The 26672-nt window shown below is 37.3% G+C and overlaps 1 protein-coding gene across 31 annotated transcripts in view; it reads left to right on the top strand.

The window, feature by feature from the left end:
* The window catches only part of LOC114289753 (apoptosis inhibitor 5-like protein API5), a 29423-nt gene extending 3171 nt beyond the window's left edge, over nucleotides 1-26252 (top strand). For 4 of the 31 annotated variants that reach the window (XM_082886616.1, XM_082886612.1, XM_082886617.1 and 1 more), the window contains 5 exons: nucleotides 21759-21849; nucleotides 22020-22134; nucleotides 22229-22294; nucleotides 22480-22572; nucleotides 25241-25681. In XM_082886616.1, the coding sequence (XP_082742742.1) occupies nucleotides 22075-22134; nucleotides 22229-22294; nucleotides 22480-22572; nucleotides 25241-25441 (420 nt within the window). In that variant the 5' untranslated portion in view covers nucleotides 21759-21849; nucleotides 22020-22074 and the 3' untranslated portion in view covers nucleotides 25442-25681. Of the gene's footprint in view, nucleotides 1-132; nucleotides 269-11868; nucleotides 12004-14734; nucleotides 14842-20004; nucleotides 22135-22228; nucleotides 22295-22479; nucleotides 22573-22668; nucleotides 24344-25240; nucleotides 25682-25980 lie in introns of those variants that run through there. The other 27 variants (XM_082886604.1, XM_082886613.1, XM_082886605.1 and 24 more) reach the window with 23 other exon arrangements.
* The last annotated feature ends 420 nt before the right edge of the window (nucleotides 26253-26672 follow it).

Genomic DNA, 26672 nt, shown 5'->3' with positions numbered 1-26672 from the left:
ATATTACCCTTTTGGTACTAACTTAAGTTCATATGGATGTAGAGCAATGGCATTCTTTAGTTCATTTTATATAGGTGCTACACATGATTGCAATCCTTTATTTTTATTTTGGTTTTGTTTTGTTCTCTCCAGCATTATATATATATATATATATATAAGAAACCTGAAGACATTTTTTTATCTATGCTATTTCGGGGAAAAGTCCGGGCTTCTAGATATCTTGAAATCCAAACATGAGGAAAATGAAGCCTACATATCTGAATTAGAGGTTAGGTTTCTGCTCTGTTATATGGGAGAGCATTTTGTCTTCAATGTGTTTGTGAAGTAGGCCAGAGGTTATTGATATTGTTTCTCTTCATGTAATTTTAAATAAGGCCTGAGATTATCATTTTCACTTTTGTCTTCGTTATCTTTCAGGCAAAGTATAACTGGGATCAACCTTTTAATAAATATTTCACTAGATTAGGGCATAACTGCCCTAAAAATTTAATAAATATTTCATATACTTTACATATGATTTAATTTTGTGTAAATTCCTAAAAGAATCATAACATAACAGGTCAACTTTTTTAAAGCAAAAGTAAGTATGGGGGACATTGGCAAGTGTAAATTCAGGCTTCATATGTATAACATTGAACTACCACTACAAGTAGTTTAAATTCCTAAACTTTTGAAGCTTCAACAAGCCAAAAGTAGTTTCATATGCAAGTTTATCTACCACCAAACTTGTTGGAAATTGGGTCGGGTTTAAAATCCATTCCTGATTGGATCGCTCATGGTACCATGATCTAAGACCCATAAAGAGAGACCTAGTCGAAGTACGCTTGTGTGATTAACCCACTATCTCATCGCTTGACAAGATAGAGTTATGGGTGTTATAACTCTCCCACATAATATACGCATTATATTTGGAAGAATAAGAATTTAATGTGTTTTCTCTCTCCTAGACTCTTGTTTCTCTTTCCATAAAAACACATAATAGCCCTTTGTACTGTGACGAGTGTGCGTAGTTCTAATAATTTTACTCCATTGCTAAGAATTATTTAAGAATATCAATGAAAACACATAATAGCCCTTTGTACTGTGACGAGTGTGGATAGTTCTAATAGTTCAACTCAATTGCTAAGAATTATTCAAAAATATCAATAGAAACACGTATGATCTATGGATTTGGTTTGAATGAAAAGGTATATCAAATCCATTTATTTCTGAGGCATAATATTTCTTATTTTTCCTACAAAACCAAAGCACAAAGGAGCAAAATGAGAGACAAAATAACTCGGAAGTCCAGAAGTCAAATGATTTTTGTCGTCTTGCACATTTAGGTCTAGTTGCAGTTTATTTCTGGTAACTATGCAAGCCTGGCGCACTTTGATACGAGCACCTGCAACTTGAGCCTCTAATTTGTTATACTGAGATTGCTGAGTCTTTGGATCAAATTCCCTAGCTTTCGGGAGTAAACTCTTCCCCAACTTGATCTCTTGAATTTCCTTCCTCAACTTCATCTCCCAAAATGTTTTCCGATCCTCACTCAAATCTAGGCGCATAAGTTCGAAATTCGATTTCTTCATAGCCTCGTTTTGCTTCTCCAGTTCCGAAATCTGATTCGCCAGCCCAATCTCTTCTTGTGATGTCTCCATTTGCTTTTCAGATATAAATCTCCTAGTCGTAGAGACAAGACAGATAGCTTACTCGCTTCACTACACTAATGGCCTATGTCAACGTTGGTCCTGCTGCTCAGGTTAGGGTTGTAGTGTAGGGCAGTGAAGTGAGTAAGCTATCTGTCTTGTCTCTACGACTAGGAGATTTATATCTGAAAAACAAATGGAGATATCGCAAGAAGAGATTGGGCTGGCAAATAAGATTTCAGAACTGGAGAAGCAAAACGAGGCTATGAAGAAATCGAATTTCGAATTTATGCGTCCAGATTTGAGTGAGGATTAGAAAACATTTTGGGAGATGAAGTTGAGGAAGGAAATTCAAGAGATCAAGTTGGGGAAGAGTTTACTCCCAGAAGCTAGGGAATTTGATCCCGAGACTCTGCAATCTCAGTACAACAAATTAGAGGCTCAAGTTGCAGGCACTCGTATCAGAGTGCGCCAGGCTTGCATAGTTACTGGAAATAAGCTGCAACTAGACCTAAATGTGCAAGAGGACAAAAATCATTTGACTTATGAGCTTGTGAGTTATTTTGTCTCTCATTTTGCTCTTTTGTGCTTCGGTTTTGTAGGAAAAATAAGAAATATTATGCCTCAGAAATAAATGGATTTGATATACCTTTTCATTCAAACCAAATCCATAGATCATACGTGTTTCTATTGATATTTTTGAATAATTCTTAGCAATGGGGTAGATCTATTAGAACTATCCACACTCGTCGTTGTACAAAGGGCTATTATGTGTTTTTATTGATATTTTTAAATAATTCTTAGCAATGGAATAAAACTATTAGAATTACTCACACTCGTCACAGTACAAAGGGCTATTATGTGTTTTGATGGAGAGGGAAAGAAGAGAGTCTAGGAGAGAGAGAAAACATATTAAATTCTTATTCTTCCAAATATAATACGTATATTATGTGGGAGAGTCATAAATCTATCTCGTCAAGCGATGAGATAGTGGGTTAATCCAAGCGTACTTTGACTAGGTCTCTCCTTATGGGTCTTAGGTCATGCTACCATAAGCGATCCAATCAGGAATGGATTTTAAAATTCCTAAACTTTTGAAGCTTCAACAAGCCAAAAGTAGTTTCATATGCAAGTTTATCTACCACCAAACTTGTTGGAAATTGGGTCGGGTTTAAAATCCATTCCTGATTGGATCGCTCATGGTAGCATGACCTAAGACCCATAAAGAGAGACTTAGTCGAAGTACGCTTGTGTGATTAACCCACTATCTCATCGCTTGACGAGATAGAGTTATGGGTGTTATAACTCTCCCACATAATATACGTATTATATTTGGAAGAATAAGAATTTAATGTGTTTTCTCTCTCCTAGACTCTTGTTTCTCTTTCCATAAAAACACATAATAGCCCTTTGTACTGCGACGAGTGTGCGTAGTTCTAATAATTTTACTCCATTGCTAAGAATTATTTAAGAATATCAATGAAAACACATAATAGCCCTTTGTACTGTGACGAGTGTGCGTAGTTCTAATAATTTTACTCCATTGCTAAGAATTATTTAAGAATATCAATGAAAACACATAATAGCCCTTTGTACTGTGACGAGTGTGGATAGTTCTAATAGTTCAACTCCATTGCTAAGAATTATTCAAAAATATCAATAGAAACACGTATGATCTATGGATTTGGTTTGAATGAAAAGGTATATCAAATCCATTTATTTCTGAGGCATACTATTTCTTATTTTTCCTACAAAACCAAAGCACAAAGGAGCAAAATGAGAGACAAAATAACTTGCAAGTTCAGAAGTCAAATGATTTTTGTCGTCTTGCACATTTAGGTCTAGTTGCAGCTTATTTCCGGTAACTATGCAAGCCTGGCGCACTTTGATACGAGCACCTGCAACTTGAGCCTCTAATTTGTTATACTGAGATTGTTGAGTCTTGGGATCAAATTCCCTAGCTTTCGGGAGTAAACTCTTCCCCAACTTGATCTCTTGAATTTCCTTCCTCAACTTCATCTCCCAAAATGTTTTCCGATCCTCACTGAAATCTGGGCGCATAAGTTCGAAATTCGATTTCTTCATAGCCTCGTTTTGCTTCTCCAGTTCCGAAATCTGATTCGCCAGCCCAATCTCTTCTTGCGATGTCTCCATTTGCTTTTCAGATATAAATCTCCTAGTCGTAGAGACAAGACGGATAGCTTACTCGCTTCACTACACTAATGGCCTATGTCAGCGTTGGTCCTACTGCTCAGGTTAGGGTTGTAGTGTAGTGCAGTGAAGTGAGTAAACTATCTGTCTTGTCTCTACGACTAGGAGATTTATATCTGAAAAACAAATGGAGATATCGCAAGAAGAGATTGGGCTGGCAAATCAGATTTCAGAACTGGAGAAGCAAAACGAGGCTATGAAGAAATCGAATTTCGAATTTATGCGTCCAGATTTGAGTGTGGATTAGAAAACATTTTGGGAGATGAAATTGAGGAAGGAAATTCAAGAGATCAAGTTGGGGAAGAGTTTACTCCCAGAAGCTAGGGAATTTGATCTTGAGACTCTGCAATCTCAGTACAACAAATTAGAGGCTCAAGTTGCAGGCACTCGTATCAGAGTGCGCCAGGCTTGCATAGTTACTGGAAATAAGCTGCAACTAGACCTAAATGTGCAAGAGGACAAAAATCATTTGACTTATGAGCTTGTGAGTTATTTTGTCTCTCATTTTGCTCTTTTGTGCTTCGGTTTTGTAGGAAAAATAAGAAATATTATGCCTCAGAAATAAATGGATTTGATATACCTTTTCATTCAAACCAAATCCATAGATCATACGTGTTTCTATTGATATTTTTGAATAATTCTTAGCAATGGGGTAGATCTATTAGAACTATCCACACTCGTCGCTGTACAAAGGGCTATTATGTGTTTTTATTAATATTTTTAAATAATTCTTAGCAATGGAATAAAACTATTAGAATTACTCACACTCGTCACAGTACAAAGGGCTATTATGTGTTTTTATGGAGAGGGAAAGAAGAGAGTCTAGGAGAGAGAGAAAACATATTAAATTCTTATTCTTCCAAATATAATACGTATATTATGTGGGAGAGTCATAACTCTATCTCGTCAAGCGATGAGATAGTGGGTTAATCCAAGCGTACTTTGACTAGGTCTCTCCTTATGGGTCTTAGGTCATGCTACCATGAGCGATCCAATCAGGAATGGATTTTAAAATTCCTAAACTTTTGAAGCTTCAACAAGCCAAAATTAGTTTCATATGCAAGTTTATCTACCACCAAACTTGTTGGAAATTGGGTCGGGTTTAAAATCCATTCCTGATTGGATCGCTCATGGTAGCATGACCTAAGACCCATAAAGAGAGACCTAGTCGAAGTACGCTTGTGTGATTAACCCACTATCTCATCGCTTGACGAGATAGAGTTATGGGTGTTATAACTCTCCCACATAATATACGTATTATATTTGGAAGAATAAGAATTTAATGTGTTTTCTATCTCCTAGACTCTTGTTTCTCTTTCCATAAAAACACATAATAGCCCTTTGTACTGTGACGAGTGTGCGTAGTTCTAATAATTTTACTCCATTGCTAAGAATTATTTAAGAATATCAATGAAAACACATAATAGCTCTTTGTACTGTGACGAGTGTGGATAGTTCTAATAGTTTAACTCCATTGCTAAGAATTATTCAAAAATATCAATAGAAACACTTATGATCTATGGATTTGGTTTGAATGAAAAGGTATATCAAATCCATTTATTTCTGAGGCATAATATTTCTTATTTTTCCTTCAAAACCAAAGCACAAAGGAGCAAAATGAGAGACAAAATAACTCGCAAGTTCAGAAGTCAAATGATTTTTGTCGTCTTGCACATTTAGGTCTAGTTGCAGCTTATTTCCGGTAATTATGCAAGCCTGGCGCACTTTGATACGAGCACCTGCAACTTGAGCCTCTAATTTGTTATACTGTGATTGCTGAGTCTTGGGATCAAATTCCCTAGCTTTCGGGACTAAACTCTTTCCCAACTTGATCTCTTGAATTTCCTTCCTCAACTTCATCTCCCAAAATGTTTTCCGATCCTCACTGAAATCTGGGCGCATAAGTTCGAAATTCGATTTTTCATAGCCTCGTTTTGCTTCTCCAGTTCCGAAATCTGATTCGCCAGCCCAATCTTTTCTTGCGATGTGTCCATTTGCTTTTCAGATATAAATCTCCTAGTCGTAGAGACAAGACAGATAGCTTACTCGCTTCACTACACTAATGGCCTATGTCAGCGTTGGTCCTGCTGCTCAGGTTAGGGTTGTAGTGTAGTGCAGTGAAGTGAGTAAGCTATCTGTCTTGTCTCTACGACTAGGAGATTTATATCTGAAAAACAAATGAAGATATCGCAAGAAGAGATTGGGCTGGCAAATCAGATTTCAGAACTGGAGAAGCAAAACGAGGCTATGAAGAAATCGAATTTCGAATTTATGCGTCCAGATTTGAGTGAGGATTAGAAAACATTTTGGGAGATGAAGTTGAGGAAGGAAATTCAAGAGATCAAGTTGGGGAAGAGTTTACTCCAAGAAGCTAGGGAATTTGATCCCGAGACTCTGCAATCTCAGTACAACAAATTAGAGGCTCAAGTTGCAGGCACTCGTATCAGAGTGCGCCAGGCTTAGATAGTTACTGGAAATAAGCTGGCAACTAGACCTAAATGTGCAAGAGGACAAAAATCATTTGACTTCTGAGCTTGAGTTATTTTGTCTCTCATTTTTCTCTTTTGTGCTTCGGTTTTGTAGGAAAAATAAGAAATATTATGCCTCAGAAATAAATGGATTTGATATACCTTTTCATTCAAACCAAATCCATAGTTCATACGTGTTTCTATTGATATTTTTGAATAATTCTTAGCAATGGGGTAGAACTATCCACACTCGTCGCTGTACAAAGGGCTATTATGTGTTTTTATTGATATTTTTAAATAATTCTTAGCAATGGAATAAAACTATTAGAATTACTCACACTCGTCACAGTACAAAGGGCTATTATGTGTTTTGATGGAGAGGGAAAGAAGAGAGTCTAGGAGAGAGAAAACATATTAAATTCTTATTCTTCCAAATATAATACGTATATTATGTGGAAAGAAGAGAGTCTAGGAGAGAGAGAAAACATATTAAATTCTTATTCTTCCAAATATAATACGTATATTATGTGGGAGAGTCATAACTCTATCTCGTCAAGCGATGAGATAGTGGGTTAATCCAAGCGTACTTTGACTAGGTCTCTCCTTATGGGTCTTAGGTCATGCTACCATGAGCGATCCAATTAGGAATGGATTTTAAAATTCCTAAACTTTTGAAGCTTCAACAAGCCAAAAGTAGTTTCATATGCAAGTTTATCTACCACCAAACTTGTTGGAAATTGGGTCGGGTTTAAAATCCATTCCTGATTGGATCGCTCATGGTAGCATGACCTAAGACCCATAAAGAGAGACCTAGTCGAAGTACGCTTGTGTGATTAACCCACTATCTCATCGCTTGACGAGATAGAGTTATGGGTGTTATAACTCTCCCACATAATATACGTATTATATTTGGAAGAATAAGAATTTAATGTGTTTTCTCTCTCCTAGACTCTTGTTTCTCTTTCCATAAAAACACATAATAGCCCTTTGTACTGTGACGAGTGTGTGTAGTTCTAATAATTTTACTCCACTGCTAAGAATTATTTAAGAATATCAATGAAAACACATAATAGCCCTTTGTACTGTGACGAGTGTGGATAGTTCTAATAGTTCAACTCCATTGCTAAGAATTATTCAAAAATATCAATAGAAACACGTATGATCTATGGATTTGGTTTGAATGAAAAGGTATATCAAATCCATTTATTTCTGAGGCATAATATTTCTTATTTTTCCTACAAAACCAAAGCACAAAGGAGCAAAATGAGAGACAAAATAACTCGCAAGTTCAGAAGTCAAATGATTTTTGTCGTCTTGCACATTTAGGTCTAGTTGAAACTTATTTACGGTAACTATGCAAGCCTGGCGCACTTTGATACGAGCACCTGCAACTTGAGCCTCTAATTTGTTATACTGAGATTGCTGAGTCTTTGGATCAAATTCCCTAGCTTTCGGGAGTAAACTCTTCCCCAACTTGATCTCTTGAATTTCCTTCCTCAACTTCATCTCCCAAAATGTTTTCCGATCCTCACTGAAATCTGGACGCATAAGTTCGAAATTCGATTTCTTCATAGCCTCGTTTTGCTTCTCCAGTTCCGAAATCTGATTCGCCAGCCCAGTCTTTTCTTGCGATGTGTCCATTTGCTTTTCAGATATAAATCTCCTAGTCGTAGAGACAAGACAGATAGCTTACTCGCTTCACTACACTAATGGCCTATGTCAGCGTTGGTCCTGCTGCTCAGGTTAGGGTTGTAGTGTAGGGCAGTGAAGTGAGTAAGCTATCTGTCTTGTCTCTACGACTAGGAGATTTATATCTGAAAAACAAATGGTGATATCGCAAGAAGAGATTGGGCTGGCAAATCAGATTTGGGAACTTGAGAAGCAAAATGAGGCTATGAAGAAATCGAATTTCGAATTTATGCGTCCAGATTTGAGTGAGGATTAGAAAACATTTTGGGAGATGAAGTTGAGGAAGGAAATTCAAGAGATCAAGTTGGGAAGAGTTTACTCCCAGAAGTTAGGGAATTTGATCTTGAGACTCTGCAATCTCAGTACAACAAATTAGAGGCTCAAGTTGCAGGCACTCGTATCAGAGGGCGCCAGGCTTGCATAGTTACTGGAAATTAGCTGCAACTAGACCTAAATGTGCAAGACGACAAAAATCATTTGACTTCTGAGCTTGTGAGTTATTTTGTCTCTCATTTTGCTCTTTTGTGCTTCGGTTTTGTAGGAAAAATAAGAAATATTATGCCTCAGAAATAAATGGATTTGATATACCTTTTCATTCAAACCAAATCCATAGATCATACGTGTTTCTATTGATATTTTTGAATAATTCTTAGCAATGGGGTAGATCTATTAGAACTATCCACACTCGTTGCTGTACAAAGGGCTATTATGTGTTTTTATTGATATTTTTAAATAATTCTTAGCAGTGGAGTAAAATTATTAGAATTACTCACACTCGTCACAGTACAAAGGGCTATTATGTGTTTTTATGGAGAGGGAAAGAAGAGAGTCTAGGAGAGAGAGAAAACATATTAAATTCTTATTCTTCCAAATATAATACGTATATTATGTGGGAGAGTCATAACTCTATCTCGTCAAGCCGATAGTGGGTTAATCCAAGCGTACTTTGACTAGGTCTCTCCTTATGGGTCTTAGGTCATGCTACCAGGAGCGATCCAATCAGGAATGGATTTTAAACCCGACCCAATTTCCAACAAGTTTGGTGGTAGATAAACTTGCATATGAAACTACTTTTGGCTTGTTGAAGCTTTAAAAGTTTAGGAATTTAAACTACTTATAGTGGTAGTTCAATGTTATACATATGAAGCCTGAATTTACACTTGCCAATGTCCCACATACTTACTTTTGTTTTAAAAAAGTTGACCTGTTATGTTACGATTCTTTTAGGAATTTATACAAAATTAAATCATATGTAAAGTATATGAAACATTTATTAAATTTTTAGGGCCGTTATGCCCTAATCTTGTGAAATATTTATTAAAAAGTTGATCCCAGTTATACTTTGCCTCAAAGATAACGAAGATTTGATAAGGGTATTATTGTCTTAAAAATAATAAAAATCAGTATTGTTGTCCTAAAAAATTTTAATAAGTGTGTCATATGCTTCACATATGATTTGATTCGATTTAAATCTGGGACAAAATTGTAATGGGAGGGGTCAAGTGTTATAGTATAATTGTTCGAGGTGGTTAACTTTTGTGTTTGGAAGTTCAAGGGCAAAGTGCAAATGAGTCATAGTTTAAGAGAGTTGTAATCGCTCCATAATCAATTTGTAAGGACGGTTTGTTGGGTTAGGCCGTTATTACAACTGTGTCAAAACCTATGGGTTGTGCTGCATAATCAACTATCTATTTTTAGCACCTTGTGTCTCCAAAATCAATTTCCATGCTTGGAAAATTACCCCACATGCCTGTAATGCATGATAGAGAAATCTATAATTTGTAGTTGCAACGGCTGTTGTAAGGAGTTATCCATTGTACTCTGTCTTTTATAGGCGAGGATGATAAGGCTGTCTCATAATGAGTGAGAGAGTCTAGGGTGCTTTTAGATTAGGGAATTGTTTACTTACCCTTGGGTTCTTGCCGACCATTCATCCCAAACCCGACAAAAGACACAAAGCACTGATTGTTTTATCCTCAACTCAAAGGTTTAATCAATTCTTGAGGTTCACGATGACGTTTGTGCTTTCCTCAAGTGCTTTAATATTATTACATAAAGAGCTTATTGTTTGCATTTATTATTTTTACTTATTTTAATGTTAAGCTTGAGTGGAAGTGTATTTTCAGTTCTATAGCTTGTAAGTGATTGAGAGAAGAGTGTTACCAAACTTTAAGTCAGTCCAAGAAGACGGTACATATAAAGAGAAAAGTAGGATTTAAATTAATAAATGTGTGGTTATCATAGTTGTTTTTTTTTTTTTTGGGTTTTGTTCCGTACTTATTTAGAGCATGTAATTTCATAGAAAGTAAGGTGAGAAAGAGCAGGGTCTATACTTGTGCATGTGTAGTAGTTTCATTTTAATGCTTGAATTCGTTGTGAGTTGTTTTATTTTGATGTCTGAATTAATTGTGCGTTGTTATATTTTTGTCTCTACCTCGTTTGGGAACTGGCTTTTTTAGTAACTTTTTGATTTTTTGGCTAAAATATGATGTTAAAAAAAAAAATTAGTATGTTTGAGATGGCTTTTTGATTTTTTATGAAAAGATATGCAAAAAGTAGAGAGAAAAGAGAATCTTTGACTTTTTGATATATGTTGTTGGCTTTTTGGTTTTTTTAGTGACTTCTTGACTTTTAGGCTAAAAATGTTACTTCCTAAACGAGGCCGATTTTCCTTTGGTTTGCTTTGCTTTGTGGTTCTGAAATCATTATCGTTTTGTCAATTTCCATCTTTGTGCTTTGATTTGGTTTGGTTTGGTGGTAGATAAACTTGCATAATGAAACTACTTTTAGCTTGTTGAAGCTTTAAAAAAAATTAGTTTGTGTTTTTTTAGTGGTAGTTCAATAATGTTGTACATATCAAGCCTAAATTTGCACTCGTCAATGTCCCCCATACGATACGATATGAACTTTTTCTTTAAAAGAGTTGACCCCTTTTGTTAAGGATTTTGTTAGGTATTTTACACAATCAAATCATAAATAAAACGTATCTGAAACATTTATTAAATTTCTAGGGTAATAATGCCCTTTTCTAGTGATCCCGTTTGCATTCTACCTCTAAGATAAAGAGAGACAAAGTGCAAACGAGATCACTAGATACGGGTATTACTATTTAAAATAAAATTAAAAAAATTAATAAAGGTGTACTATTGTCCCAAAAAATTAATAAGCGTGTCATATGCTTCACATATGATCTGATTCCCTTTAAATCTAGGATAAAATTGTAATGGAAGGTGTTAAGTGTTACAGTATAATTGTTCGAGGGGGTTAACTTTGGCGTTTGGAAGTTCAGGGACAAAGTGCAAATGAGTCTTAATTTAAAAGAATTGTAGTAATCACTCCATAATCAATTTGTAAGGACGGTTTGTTGGGTTAGATCATTATTACAGCTATGTCTAAACCTCTGGATTGTGCTGCACAATCCAGTATCTGTTTTTAGCACCTTGTGTCTCCAAAATCATTTTCCATGCCTACAAAATTACCCCACACAACATGCCTGTAATGCATGATAGAGAAATCTATAATTTATAATTGCAACGGCTATTGTAAGGAGTTCTACATTGTACTATATTTTTTTAGAGGGGAGGACATTAAGGCTGTCTCATTATGAGAGAGAGTCTAGGGTGCTTTTATATTAGGGAATTGTTTACTTACCCATGGGTTCTTGCTCACCATCCATCCCAAACCCAACAAAAGACACAAAGCACTGACTGACTGCTTTTTATCCACAACTCAGAGGTTCAATCAATTCTTGAGGTTCATGATGACGTTTGTGCTTTCTTCAAGTGCTTTAATGTTATTACAAAGAGTTTATTGTTTGCCTTTAATATTTTTGCATCTTTTAATGTTAAGCTTGAGTGGAAATGTGTTTTCAGTTCTATAACGTGTGAGTGTTTGAGAGAGGAGTGTGTTCTTACCAAAAATTTAAGTCAGTCTTCAAGATAGTGGTTGGCCAACCATCTGATTGGCTTGGAGAAGACTTCTCAGAGTATTACAAAGATTTCACTGAGGTGATTTGTTCGTTTTAGCTCTTTATTTTCTTTATGTTTTTAGATGGACTTTATGCTGTGAATATTCACGGAATCTATGCTAACCTTTCATGTGTCACAGACTTTTGATGGATTATGGACGAGTATAACAAGAAAAAAGAGCTAGGAATAATTTCTAGTTTAAATATTAAAATAAAGAGCACTCGGTCCATAAATTCAATTTTGGATTTTCTTTGTCCAAAAGTTCACACTCTAGAATACTGTCTATAAGGACAAGTTTCTACAAAATGACCAAATTACCCATGTATATATATATTGTTTCCTGAACCAAACCGTTCTCTCTCTCTCTCTCTCACCGCTCCATCTCCCTCCGCTAGGGATCTCCCTCCTCCACCTTCTTCAGCCGCCGATCTCCTCCACTGTCGCCTCTCTTTCCTAAACACCATCGAGAGGAGGTTGCAACACCTCCTTCCGCCACAGAAATCAATGAGAAAGACCACCACCACACAGATTTGAGTGAGACCTATGTTTCCGACTCTACTATTCTCTCTCTTTCTCTGTGTGTTTGTGTATATATATATGTGTGTTTTGTGTTTTAGATGTGTTTTCTTTAGATTTGTGTTTAGATCTTACTATTTGATTTGCATGTGTTGATCTGTGTTTTCTCTCAACATACAGATTACTATTGTTTGATGGATCGATATATTTCACATTTAGATGGCTAATATTAAGCTACTCTTCGCCTTAAATCCTAATCTATTTGTTATAAATATGATGTGTGTGTATATGAATCGGATTCTATGATTTTGATGATGATGAGTAAAATATATTAATTGAATACAAAATTATTGCAAATAAATAGAAATGGCGGCGAAGGGGAACAAAGAGACGACGTTTGCGAACGGAGGGGGTTTGATGGCGAGGCCGTGGGCAGCAGAGGAGCGGTAGGCGGAGGAGTTGAAGGTGGGGATGGCGGCGGAGGTTAGGGTTTCAACAGCGGCGACTATGGAAGGGGATCTCTCCCCTCACCAATCTCTCTCTCTCTATCTACTTATGTTTCGGCTATTGAATTTTTTTTTTAATTTTTTTTTTGTTGGGAAATGTTTAGAAAACAGAGGAAGCAAAAACAAAAGGAATCAAAAACAACTATCAGTAGGATTTTAGATGTTTTAGATATTTTTTCGGCTGTTGAACTTGTTGGTCAGTAGGATTTTAGATGTTTTTGGGGAAGTTTTTAAGGTTTTGATGATTGGGATCTGTTTGGTTGTTGAGAAAATTGGGAGGAGTTTTGTTCAGTTTTTCTCATGCTATGTTTGAACAGGCAAATTTTGACAGATAGTGGGAGATGGCTTAGATCTGAACAGATATGTTAAACATTTAAGGAAAAAAAAAGTTAAAAAAATTAAACAGATAAAATAGATTTGAATAGATAGTGGTTTATGGAGAGAGAGATTTGAACAAAGTTCAACAAATAAGAAAAAAATAGGTTAAAAAATTCAACAGATGAAAAAAGATTTCAACATGTAGGTTAAAAAAATAAAATTGGAAACAAAATGTCCTCCAAAATAATAAATGGACTTCTCATTACAATATTTTACAGAGAGTGGACTTAAAATACCCATAGAACCTAAGGCGTTATACCCTTATTAGATTGGATTTTTCAACAATTTTCTCTAAAATAAATGCCTTGCGGTTCTTTAACCCATTAATAGAGAAATGGCTTAAACAAAATGATATTAACACATGTAACGGAGTAAAAATATGTCCTACTCAAATGAAGTTGGCTGCATGAATCATTTTTTCACCGTTCTTTTTTATCAAGGGCGACATGCTCAGTTAAATTTAATAAATTCATATCTTTTCATACTGTCGCATCTCATATCAGTTTAGGTCTTTCCCTCCTGCTAATATCTTGATGTGACACTTCTATTCAGTTAGCATTTGACTCCATCATGTATCTTGGGGTGTGCAAAAAAATCGAATTAACCGCGCACCCGCCTGACCCGCTATGGCTACAGACAGTTTCGACCACTTCAACGGTCGACTGTAGTTCTATTTTGAAAATTGTCATCTATGTTCGGTCGGTGGTCAAACTGAAATAAAAAAAATATTATTATAACTGACCGACCGACCGAATTATATACAAATATATATTTACTTTCGTCAGAACACTGATAACTTTAGTGGGGGCTGAGCTAAGATAAACGTACCCACTACTCAAAATATAAATATGTTTTTAATAAAAAAAAAACCCTTCCCAAGACAAATAACACTTCTCCCGAGTACAGAGACATTGACGTTTCACCTACCACCTTGTCTCCCTCTCTTCTCAGTTCTCTCACACCCACTCTCTATCCTCTTCTCCATTACTTTTGTCTCTCTCCCCCAAAAGATTGTAAAATATAGGGGTGTTTTGGGAAGTTTGTAAAAAGTGGCTTTTTGGCTTTTTTTACTTATTTTATCTTTTTGTGGATAAGTTATATGAGAGGTGATGTGACCCAAAATTGGTAAAAAGCTGGAAGCTGGTTTTTTACCAGCTTCCAAAAGAGCACATATATCTCTCTTTCTCACCGACTGATATCCCCCATCCCTCTCTCTTCCCAAATGAAGGCTCTCTCTCGTCTCCTCCTTTCCCTCAACTCTCGTCTCCATCTCGTCTCTCTCTCTCTCTCTCTCTCTTCCTTCTGTTTCTTTCTTTCTCTCTCTCACCCTCTCTCTCCGATTTACCTAATTGACCACTAAAATCCTCATCTTCAACTTATAAATCTACCGAATCTAAAACCATTCTCGCAAAAGAGAGACAATTGAAGAGATGCACGGTGGGTAAGGATGATGGTGACATTGTGCCATGGTAGAAAGGTAAGTATCTCCTCTCTATTTTCAATTTTGTCCACTGTTTTCTATCATTTTTAGTGTGTATGTAAGAGAGGCAGATTTGTATAGTTTGTGTTATGATTTAACTGTTTGGTATTGATTTTCTAGACGAGAGGAACAGAAGCCATATATAACTGAAATGGTGAACGAAAATTACTCGATTGAAAACTGCTCGTTAAACCGGACACCTGATGAGCACGGTTTCAATCATTACCCCGGTCGAAATCGGATGAACATTTCTCTACCCGAAACAGGTTGGTTCGAGTGACAGTTCTATGATAAAACCGAGCCGACTCGACCCGTGCACACTGTAGATTGCCCGAACTTCCTCTGCCCGCCCCCCCTTTCGGAGAGGGCATGGATTTGTCGGATCATGCTACTACAGTTCGGACTCTTGTCACGGTTCTGAATCTAATCTCACAAAGTGCAATGTAAGACTGATACATCACCAACGAGTCCAAATCCGGCAAATCGTTTTGGAAAATCGATTTTAATCAAAAAGCGCCAAACATGGACTGTTTTGCCAGATTTTAGAGTCACCACTTAAATAATTTGTTTTGGGAAATTTAAGAAACCCTGACTCGCGCCAAAGCCCACGTGTCTGTCATCACCAAAGTTGTCTCGGCTCGGGAACTTAGGTACGAGAGGGGAAGGTCCTGAAATGAGCACCCCGCTCGCCCGATCAAAGGATCGGCCTCTACTGCATGATATGTTGTTTTCATAAACACGTGTTCTTATTTCGGTTATTAATCTAACTTACTATGTGATGCGTACAGCATACAAGTATAGACTAAATCACTTGATTTGGAACAAAACATCTCATGTTTCTTTTTCGAAAATGGTTTGAAAGTGCTACTCGCAAGTAGGCTAAAGTGCGGATTTGTCACCCTCAAGTGGGCTTGAAAACATGATCATTTGCCACTTTCAAGTGGGCTTGAAACTCACTTTGATGAATTATTCCAATTCAAGCAATGAAGTCTTCATCCACAGGCATTCATGCAGTTATAGCAGTTAAGCAAATAGCCTCATGGCAAGCATGCTAACATGGCAACATACACATCTCATGCAGTATGCTAAAGCGTAAACACTCACAGTGTACTTCGAGCCAAAACAAAAAAACTAGTTAGAAATCAATGCATGATCCTAGTTATGTTAAGATGCCTGATGCAATGCATGCAAAAAATGCAACTAAAATAGGCTCGGCTGTCTAAGATGGCATATGAATGCAACAATTGATAACATGCTGTTAAACAGGTATTCAAGAAAGTGTATTGAAATAAGATGTCGTCTGTATAATGCGCCGAGCCCGGTGCATGCAAAATAAATGAATGATGTATACATGCATAGCATAAGGTATGCTTACTCGAAATATGCCCTAAACCAACCACCAAAAGTTGATAAGTAAAAAGGAAAAAGAAATGGGATTGGAAGACATGCACACACACACGCACACTTATTGCAACAATATGCCCTCGCGAAGGAGGGTCCAAATGAAATGAATGCTGACTAGCTACGCTAATTAAGCTAACTATTACAAATCATAACTAATTAACTATCTAGCTAACTAATTACAAACACAAATGAATAGCTAAACACATTAATTATTTAAATACAAAACCAACGAATTAACCATATAAGCAAAACAGTTAAAAGGGCCTCGAGGGCGAAGGATGCATGCATGCTCGATCGGCTTTCTCCTGAAAATCCGTCGCTTTGCCACCGGTTGCCTCTGTTTGCATTCACCTTGATCCCGAACACCGTACCAATCTCCAGGTTGTTTCTGCTCCAGAACCAGAACAACTTTGAACCACCTTCAAGTTGGTGGGCTGTCGGCCACCAAGGGAAGCTGTAGGCCACTTCAAGTGGCCGGTCGGCCACTTTTCTTTCCAGAATCCCAACTTTGCTGCAACAGAGATCAACAAAGGTATATCAATGCATTTGCAAGGAAATGTGTGTGCAACTACTCTCCTTATCATTTCTCAAGCTCAAAGGAGCATAGTACTCGGCTCCCAAGCCACCAATCACGTATCTCAATGCATGATGGCCAAATAGCCAAGCTTGTGCAATGTTATTGAATGAACAAACAAGACTCGAAGTGTCGTCACCCTATCATGTATGATCAAGGGTGACAATGACCAAGAAACGCAACACGTTTAATCACTTTGAGTATAAAATGTGCCACATTCCTTGTGTTCGGATTAACGTCCGATCCAAACACAAGGCAATGCAAACAACATGCTTATCTTTCTATGCTAAAGTGGCATACACAAGACTCTAAGACCACGGCCTTATCATGAGTGATCAAAGGCAATGGAGACAAAGGGGATTGGCTCACTTTCATTACTTTGAGTATGGCGTGGACCAATCCATTTTGTGTTCAACATAACGTCCGGTTGAACACGATGCAATGCAAACAACATATGTAATGCATGCTCAAATGCCAAATACGTTAAGTCAAGCTAGTAAAGAGCATCACTTAGAAGGCATGTATTATCAATCTCAAATAACTAAACCAGCCATGGATAGGGCTAAACCATGCCAAAATAATAGTCCAAACATGCTGAGGTAGAAGCTCAAAGGCCCAGAGAACATACACACATGCTAGCCCCTAAGCAAAGCATAATACACAACCCTCAAAAGCAATGAAGAAGTGGAGTATATGAGAGCATGACTACACTATATGCACTAAAATTACATACTAAATGGTGCCATACCATGCAAACATCACATGCATATCATGTTGAAGGCTTCAAAATCCAAAGCTAGGCAAGGCCCTTTACATTACAACCATACTAAGCAATGCTCAAATGACCTTAACCATTCAAAACAGACCTAAGGCAGGTCAAAATAGTAGCAAAAACATGCTAGACTCGCAGCATGGATGGCAAGAACAGTATGCTCATGTGTTAGCTCACAAACAAGGCATAAAGGCACAACTCTTAAACACAATGAAAGAGCGATAAATATGAGAGTACGACAGGAGTTTATGCTCTGAAATTACATGAGAAGTGATGCCATATCATGCACATATCATAAATAAGGCATGCTAAGGGTCTCAAAACTCAAGACTAGTGAAGCCAACTATGCCATAGCTATACAAAGCAAGCCCCAAGAGGCCAAGACCACTCAAAACAGTCCTAAAGCATGCTAAAACAATGCCAAAAACATGATGGAGTGGAGCCAAAGCAAGCTAGAATGGTAAGCCAAATCACCAAGTATGCTAGGCTAGTGAGCAAGAATGCACTACAAGTGCAAAAACCAAGCAAGAGGTGACCTCACCAACCAAAATCAGAACTAAAGCATGCTAAAACTAGAGTAAAAGCATGTGAGAGCATTACCAAAATAAGCTAGAATGATGAGCCAAAGTAGCAAGCATGCAAGGCTAAATAGCAAGATTACACTACAAATGTAAGAAACATGCATGATGTGACTCAACCAAGCCAAAACAGAGTTATGCCATGCTGAAATAAGGCCAAAAATAAGCTGAGAACAAGCCAACACATGCTAGAAAAACATGCTCAATAATTAGGCCAACAAGACAAGCAAGCAAGATAAGAGGAGAGGGGATCACCCTCTCCTATTTGGGGTCTCAAAACCACCTTTCCACCATTGAAATTCCTCTGGAATTCAGTGGTTAAAAGGCCAAAAAGAGATGATCTCAAAGGCCTTAAGAGATAGCACAAAGCAAAGCAAAATAAGCCATAAAAGGGGGTAGACTACACCTAACTCAAACAAGGCTTTAAACAACCATTTTCAACACTCAAAAACAAGGGTTTTTGTAGTTAACAACCAAGCGTAACAGAGCATGCAAAGGTGGCTAAGAGAGTATACAAAAACAAGTTTAAAAGGGGAAAAAGGCTTACCCTTGAAGCACAGCAACAAAACCAGCAACTTCTGAGCCAAAACCAACTTTTGAAGCTCCCACAAGACCCTCAAGCACCTCAGCAACAAGGTAGGAGTGTTTGGCTAAGAGGTTGTGTGCAAAAATATGAAGAAAACTCACTTTCAAGCACTATAGAACATAATATAGAGAGAGGGAGAGAATTCTAGAGAGTCAAAATTTGCTTCTCAAAATTCTGAACCCCCCCTAAAGGGGGAGGGAGCTCCCCTTATATAAGCAATGCAAGCAAAAGCTTGCTTGACAAAGCTTGAAACTTGCCTCCATCCCTCCATACGGAGGATGATTCAGTGAGCCACAGCTGGCCCAAAAGATCTAAAAATATCTAAAAAAGAGAAAAAGTGGCTGCCGGCCAGTTAAAGTGGCCGGCCGGCCACTTGAAGTGGCCTACAAGAGGGAAAAGTGGCCGGCAAGGCCCTCTTCTCCTCAAGGCAAGAGGCAACAAGGTTTGGCCCAAAAACCAAGGCCAAAACACAAAGGGTTAAGAGGCTCAAAGACAAGGGGCACCCAGCCGAGACTTTCAGGCGCTCAAAACAAGCACCAACATGGGCAATCATTGCGTGCACAAATGATGACATCTGAGTCTTAAGGTCGGTCAAAAATGGGATGTCTACACACACCCTGTGTCATCATATGGAATATCATAGTTGGTTGAGTGGTTAAGATTCTTAACTGCCCCAGATGGGAGGTGAAACAGTTTTGCTAGTCAGCTTGCACTCGTGCAGGAACAGTAGGTAATTTAAGAAAATATGCTCCAAAGTCAATGGTCACTGTGGAGGGTCTACATCCATACATATTTTTCCAGTTTGGAAAATGAATATTCTACAATTTTGAGATAAGAAAATACCATCACTTCATCCTCATCACAAATAAGTTATATACTGATTTGTGTCAAAGATCAAATATATTGTGGGACACGTGTGACAAACCAGTCTTAATTGGTTTGCAAGAAGGTGGTGGACACACGTAGCACATGTTTTGCATTTGTAATGCTTTGCATAGCTGAATCTCCAATATTTGAAAATGTTTGAAACTGGTCCTTTCATAGTTCTTTGTACTTATCAATAACCTCGTGTTTCTATATTCATACTTGTCAAAGAATATTCTTCAACTGGTGTACAAGGTTCAGAATTTCGGGGACAACTGGAAGGACTGGTGGTGTCTTTGATGCTCATATACTGTCTTCTTCATTGCACTTAAATAGAAGACCTGTTTCATTGAAACTTAAAAAACTGCTTTATTGATTTCAGTTCAGACAAATTTGGTGAGATGATGATCACAAGCTGAATCCACCAGTCAGAAAAACTTTGTAAACTGATGTCTAGGGGCAGTGGTAATATGTGGAAGCTATTGTGGAGCGGACGCCAGGGTTCAAATCCCGTTGACTATCCAAAAAGAGATGACTTCAGTAACGCGTTCCTGGAACGTAGGCACATATTTAAGGTGGACCATACTAGGATGGTAGAGCCGTTTGGAGTTTTTATGTTGGACTGCTGGTTTGCCAAAACAAATTGTCAGTAGAATTGGAGAGGAAGCAATGCCACAGTAATGCTCCAGAGGGAAAACCAACGGGGAGGGTAAACCCAAAATTTGGAACATCTTTCAAAGTTCTATATTAAGTTTTCTACTCATTAGTGATTCAGCATGGTAACCTTGCACATTATTAACTGCATGCTCTCAACGCTCATAAATATTGGTGGTGATGGCTTTTGTTCTAAAAGTTGTGGCCTACTTGGGGTTTGTTGAGTGGGATCCTATCTTTCCTTTCAGGTCTATTGTGTGGTAATCAAAGTGTGAAGTTCTTTTTTCTTGTCCTTCGTTATCCAGCAGTCCGTTGTTTTTGTGGTGCCTTAAACATGGTGTTTACATTTTCTACATTCATGTTTCGCTTCTTCCCTTTGCTGGATATCTTTTCCCTCTCACCCCACCTTGGGATCTATCACTGATATATCTCCCGTCACTATTCTTCTTCCCCATTTATATCTGCTGCAATATTGTAGATCTCTCATTCAAATATCTCGCAATCTTTTAAAGGACAAACATTGATTCATGGGTCTTCTAGCATGAGGAATGAGACTTTGGTGAAGTAATGAGTGCAAGAATTTTTTGGGGCGTTAATGATACCCTCTGGTTGTGACCAGCTAGGGATAATGATGAGGTTTATTTAGCAAGGTTCAGGTGACTGTTAAGCTAGGGGAGAGTTTGGGAAAAACACAGCCCAATTTGGGATTGATTTGGTATCAGTTTCACTTTCAGTTTCCTGCCAAAAGCCTGTCCCAATATTTTAAATTTTATCCTTGGCTGCCTAAATTGGATAGTTAAGGGATTAGAGGTGGTTTTTGATCCAATTCCTACGCTGCTTGCATGTGTCTAGCAGGTGAGTCGCCTTGCTAATCACTATTAAATTCCTTAGCTAGATTTCTGGACTCTGTAATCTCTCGTGGTGGTTTTCATTGGCAAAAGGGGTAATTGCCAATTGAGGAGAAAGCTGCCCTTAACCATGATCGGCATTAGAATATCATCAATCATCATGAACTCTTTACTTTGCATGATTGAAGACTCATCTGTGATCATGGTTGACAGCATTTTGTCAATTTTTATTTTTGGAAATTTGCCATAAATCCAATTGTTTGGTATATTCAATGGGAGAGGAAAGAAGGAAAAAAAATTAAGCATCATTCTGTCCAAGCTGAACCATCTCTACCTTGTTGGGTTTTCTATAATCAGTCGGCATCAGGATGGGGCTGTGCTGTTTCGTGCTTACACATTTACCGTCTCTACTAGCCAATGCATGGAGTGATGGGTGAATGAGATTGTGAGATCTAATAAACAGTACGTTCAACATTATTTTATTGTCCTTAAGAACATGTGCAAGTTTCTATCCAACTTATGCAACAGATAGTATCAAATTGACTTGCAGTGTCCTATTATTTGATGTAGAATGCAGTTGAAAAGTGTTCTCTATTTCTAATGAGGCATCTAGGATCTGGTTTATTTTCTACAGGTTACTCATAGGGGTGACCATTGGTTTTGGCCTAATAACCTTGAAGTTGTGGGTTCAAGTCTTGGGACCTCACTTTGTTCTTATGCCAAAAGTTAAGTCTCAATCTTTCCCCTCTCAAACACACATTAATGTGTACATAATGGGTGTTGTTTTTTTTTTTTTTTGACACTCATAGTTGCAACCATCCATTTTCCAATTTTTTTAGTTTTTATTTGTAGCCTGGAGAATTCAGTTGAAATTTATTCTTGGTTTATGAGACAGGTTAAGTAGCATTGAAGAGCTAGCCAGGGCTACAATCAAGAAGTTAACTCAGCGTATGACTGAGCACAACAAAGCAATGGCTTCTGCTAAATCTGGTGAAGCAAAGGCTAGCGTTGTGAGTTTATCTTGGAGAGCTTTCTTTAATCTTCTGTCAATCTTTGGGTTTTACGTTGAATTTAACTGACAAAGATGATTTGCATAATTTGCAGAAAGCTCAAAAGCAGAATACTACCACTGGACTGCAAACCTGCAATAATATTTTGGCAATGACACAGGTCTGAAATTGATTAGTATTATTATTATTTTTGTTTGTAAATACTTGTTCATAGAACAGAATGGCTATAAGGATTCATGTAGTCAACCTCACACCAACCCTACTTAAGTGGGACAAAATGCTTGGTATGTAAATACTAGTTCATGCACTCAGGACTGAATTTTCTTACATTGTTTGATAACTCAGCTGCATGCAAAATCACCTTCATTCATTGGCGATAAGAGAATCAACCTTTCTTGGAAAGAAGTAGCAAAAGCTTCGGCACCTTACCGGTGCTGGGTATGTTGAAAACCTCTTATTCTTCTCATGTAAAACTCCCCTTTTTGTTGATATGTGAGTTCTGCATGACACTTGTATATGCTGCAAGGATTTCAGGTAATTCTGGAGCGTGTTGGGAATGGGGATCCATCTTTTATTGGAGTAACCGTAGCTTGCACCCTATAATCTTATAACTTGCATTTTCTCCCTTGTAAAATTAACAGATTTTGCTTTAGACCTTATAATTTTGTAAAAGTTGCACTTTGCACTTTTCATTTAAAATATATATATGTATATATATTGGGGAATATAGTAAAAACTAAGCGTGCAAAGTGCAACTTCTATAAAAATAAAAATAAAAATAAAAAACTATAGGATGCAAAGTACATTTATTTATTTATTTTTTAATGTAGTTGTTGGATTGTTGTATGAAATTACAATGAGGCCAAATGAATTACAATCATAATCAAGATCAAATACACCACATAATTAATACAAACAAAACTCTCAAAAGTGGGAGAGGGACATCCCAAACAAATGTACGGGGAATAAGACCCACACGTAGGTGGAAAGTTTTGAATCACTGACCTCCTAGTGAGGTGTGAGGGTGCACCATTTTATTTTATAGGGTGCAGAGTGCAACTTTTAATTTTACGAGGGGCATGGAGAAACTTTCACAAAAACTTATAGGTGGTAGCAAAGTGCCATTAGCCCTTACTTTTATTTGAGTTTTATAGTTGTATCGGCTTTCTTTTTGTCATTTTATTATTGTTATTATTCTTATTTATTGATTTTTCTGTAGAGGGAAACATCTTGCAAGTGCCACTAATGTCATGAACAACAATGCATCAAAAAAAAGTTGTGGTGGTGGTGGTGGTGGTGGTGGTGGTTTACCGAACCAACTTGTTAACAGGGCATTTCAAGGTCTATTGCATGGATGAGGAAGAAGTGGTGTGAGGGGTAGAGGCAGGGGCTGGGGTGGACGTGGGAGAGGAACGAGCTACCAGTAAGCTTTGGTTATGTGATGATCGGTGCGTATTTTGCCTTGTTCTACTGGGTTATGTTGGATTTATCTTCGTTGCAATGTTGAATTCCAAAGTGTGGTTCAGTCAACAGTTGAGTTCGTTGTTTTTGAAAATTTTTCTTTAAAAATTTTCGTCCTTGTTTGTTTCAAATTTCGAGTTTTCACTTGTCCCAGAGGGTGCGAGGTCAACTCCGGAGTGTCGGGAGAGAAGCCGAGGTTTTTTCGGGGCTGGAAGGCCAGAGCTGCACGTGCGGGGCCTTGGCCGCAAGTGTGGGAGAGGGATCGCATGTGCGGGGAGTGAGGCCGCACGTGCGGGAAGCAGGGGAAGGCTGTGTGCACAATGCAATATATGTAGGTGCGGAGAGAAGGCGCGAGGGAGGACCCACACATGCGGGGGTGAGAGCCGCACGTATGGGAGGACGTTCCGCACATGCGGGAGAAGGCGCTGCACGTGCGGCCAGGCGCGTGATTTGTCTTGTTTTTGTGCTTTTCAGCTATGTATAGCTCTTTTTGTCCCCTTTTCATCCATATATGAATGTACCTCTCTCTCTCTCTCTCTCTCTCTCTCTACAATCTCTTTTTCTCTCATCTCTCTATATTCAAACCCTTAAAAGCATTGTATTTTCTTTTGATCCGAAGAATCCATTGAGATTTTGGTGCTAGTCCCTTATACCAAAATGATGAGCATATCGATGGCTTCGTCTTGACCGGTGGAGATCGAATTCTGGCAAAGTTGATTTTTGGGCTTTTCTCCTCTTCTCTCTTGGGGTGGGGATTTCTTTCATCTTTTTCAATACCTCTTTTATAGATAGACATGTATGTTTTTATTGCATAAAAACCATGTTGTTATGGATTTTTCTTTGAAAATCATGATAGGGGATCTAAGGTTTGATGTTGAGGTTGAGATTTTGTGAAATAAATTGTTGTTGGGTTAATTTGCGGAGTGATTTAACATGTTCATGTTTAGTGAGAGGTGAAGACCTAATTTTCTTTTTATATAATACCTGATAAATAAAAAGGGTTGAAATTGTGAAATAATCTTGTTATGAATTGAGGAATTTAATAATGAGTTGGTAATTGATTTGAGATTAAATTGGATCTTATGATCTTGGTATTTACCTTGTGTTGGGTTAATTATATTTGAATATAACGAATGGATAATTTGTTTAGTGTTAATGAGGAGTTAATCATGAGATTAGGAATTTTGGGCAACACCCTTGTTGAGTTGAAATTGAGCGAATTATGGCTTTGTTATCTATGGGTTGAGTTTTTAGTTAAATGAATGAAATGAGTCTCTTTTATTGTATATATACATGTATATTAAATTGGTGTATTGCGAATTGAAAATTTTGGAAATTGACTTGGAAAGATAGAGGTGAATGTAACTCTTTTGCAAATTAAGAAAGAACCTTGGTAAAAGTTGAAAACCTTGGAACATCATTGTTGTTGTTGGACCTAATGCCTCATAAGAATTGGATGATTGTATTTTATGCATTTAATACATATTGCTTAAAGGTTTTGTCCTTGGTTATAGGTGGAGGATGACATTATGAATATTGAAATGGTTGTCTGTAGTACACTCGAGTATTTTATGATTGTTATATAATGTGATGGTTGGAAAAATGTGTAATGCGCTGAGAATGAGAGCGTACCATTACCTTTCAGCTAGCGCCTGGAGAATTGGCTACGCTGAGAATGAGAGGTACTATTACCTTCCAGCTAGCGTCCGGAGAATTGGCAGATGTACCATTACCGTCCAGTCGGTGTCTGGTAAATTGGCATTTCATTGTGGAGAGATGTATCATTGGCTTACCACGCTTTAGGCAAGTAGAGCAGAGCTTATTTATTATTGTTGTGTCAGTTTGACTGTGTGTCATGTATTATGATGATCATGTTTCAGTAAGGTTGAGTTGTCTTATATGTTGAGTAGATGTGTATATGTATATTTGGACGTGTTAGAGAATGGTTGAAGGAGTTTCCTACCATAAATTAGTTATTGAAAGTATCTCTTTAGCCTTGAGCTTAAGGTCGAAAATGTGATGAACGTGTGGAGACGGACTTTGGTTATGTATTGGGTTATAAATAATGTGAAGAAAATTGGGTTTTGTGAATGTGTTTAAAACGGATGTTATGTGGTATTTTGCTAAAAATGAAAAAAAATGCGGTTGTCGTGTGATATTTGTTAAAATGGAAAATGAGAGGTAAAAGCGGACCTTTGTGTTGAATAAACTGGATGATTTTGAGAAAAGTATTTATGCAAGTATACTTTAGTTATAAATTGTTACATTGTTATATAATATGAGACTTAAGTAGTCATGATCATAGCTATCTATAGGTTATTGTTGAGGATCATGTTGAGATTCCTACTGGATTATATGTTCATCCCACGTTGCTAATCTTTACAGGTGAACATGGAGAAATGTTTCAAGGCCATGGATCTTCCTTATCTGTTGGCCACGGGGCTTTATATTTGTGGGCGGAATGCCATTGATATAAAAGGGTTAAGTCATTTCTTTGCCTTCTAAGATGTAAGCCTTTGGGCAATTTATTTGGATGTATTCCTGTTGCATTCATTTTGTATTCGAATGAGAGAATCATTATTTATGTATTCTTTGTAAATATAACGAGTTTCTGTATGCTATCTCTAAAATTGAATTTATAATAATAGTTTTGGTAATGGAATCCGAGTAACAAAAAGTAGGGCGTGATAAGTTAAAATCCACGGTAACACAAGGTTGAATTTTGTACCAAGTTATTACTAACCAGATGAATACGAGCATAGAATCATGGAATGTTTTATTATTATATCTTATCTACTGTTAACAAATTTTGAAAATTGTAGCAGATGAGGTTTGGATTATGGACCAGCACTAATTCTTCTCTCTGGAGCTTCTTCTGATTGTTCTGTTGCCTTAAGGTTTGATGCTGAGTGATTTTTCAATTCGATTTGGTGAATTGAAGCAATTCTGTTGGAAGTTTACTCTTAAGAAAGAAAGATAAGTTCTAAATTTTATATATTTAATTTATTTTTATTTTTTTTATTTTTATTTTTTTTGGGGGGAGCAAAATTCTCAGGTTGGTATTGCATTATAAAAAG

The sequence above is a fragment of the Camellia sinensis genome, chromosome 9 (assembly GCF_055761805.1).
Source record: "Camellia sinensis isolate YWXY chromosome 9, ASM5576180v1, whole genome shotgun sequence".
Classification (NCBI taxonomy): Eukaryota; Viridiplantae; Streptophyta; class Magnoliopsida; order Ericales; family Theaceae; genus Camellia; species Camellia sinensis.
The sequence above is the reverse complement of the archived record's forward strand: the minus strand, read 5'-3'. Positions and strand labels throughout refer to the sequence as shown.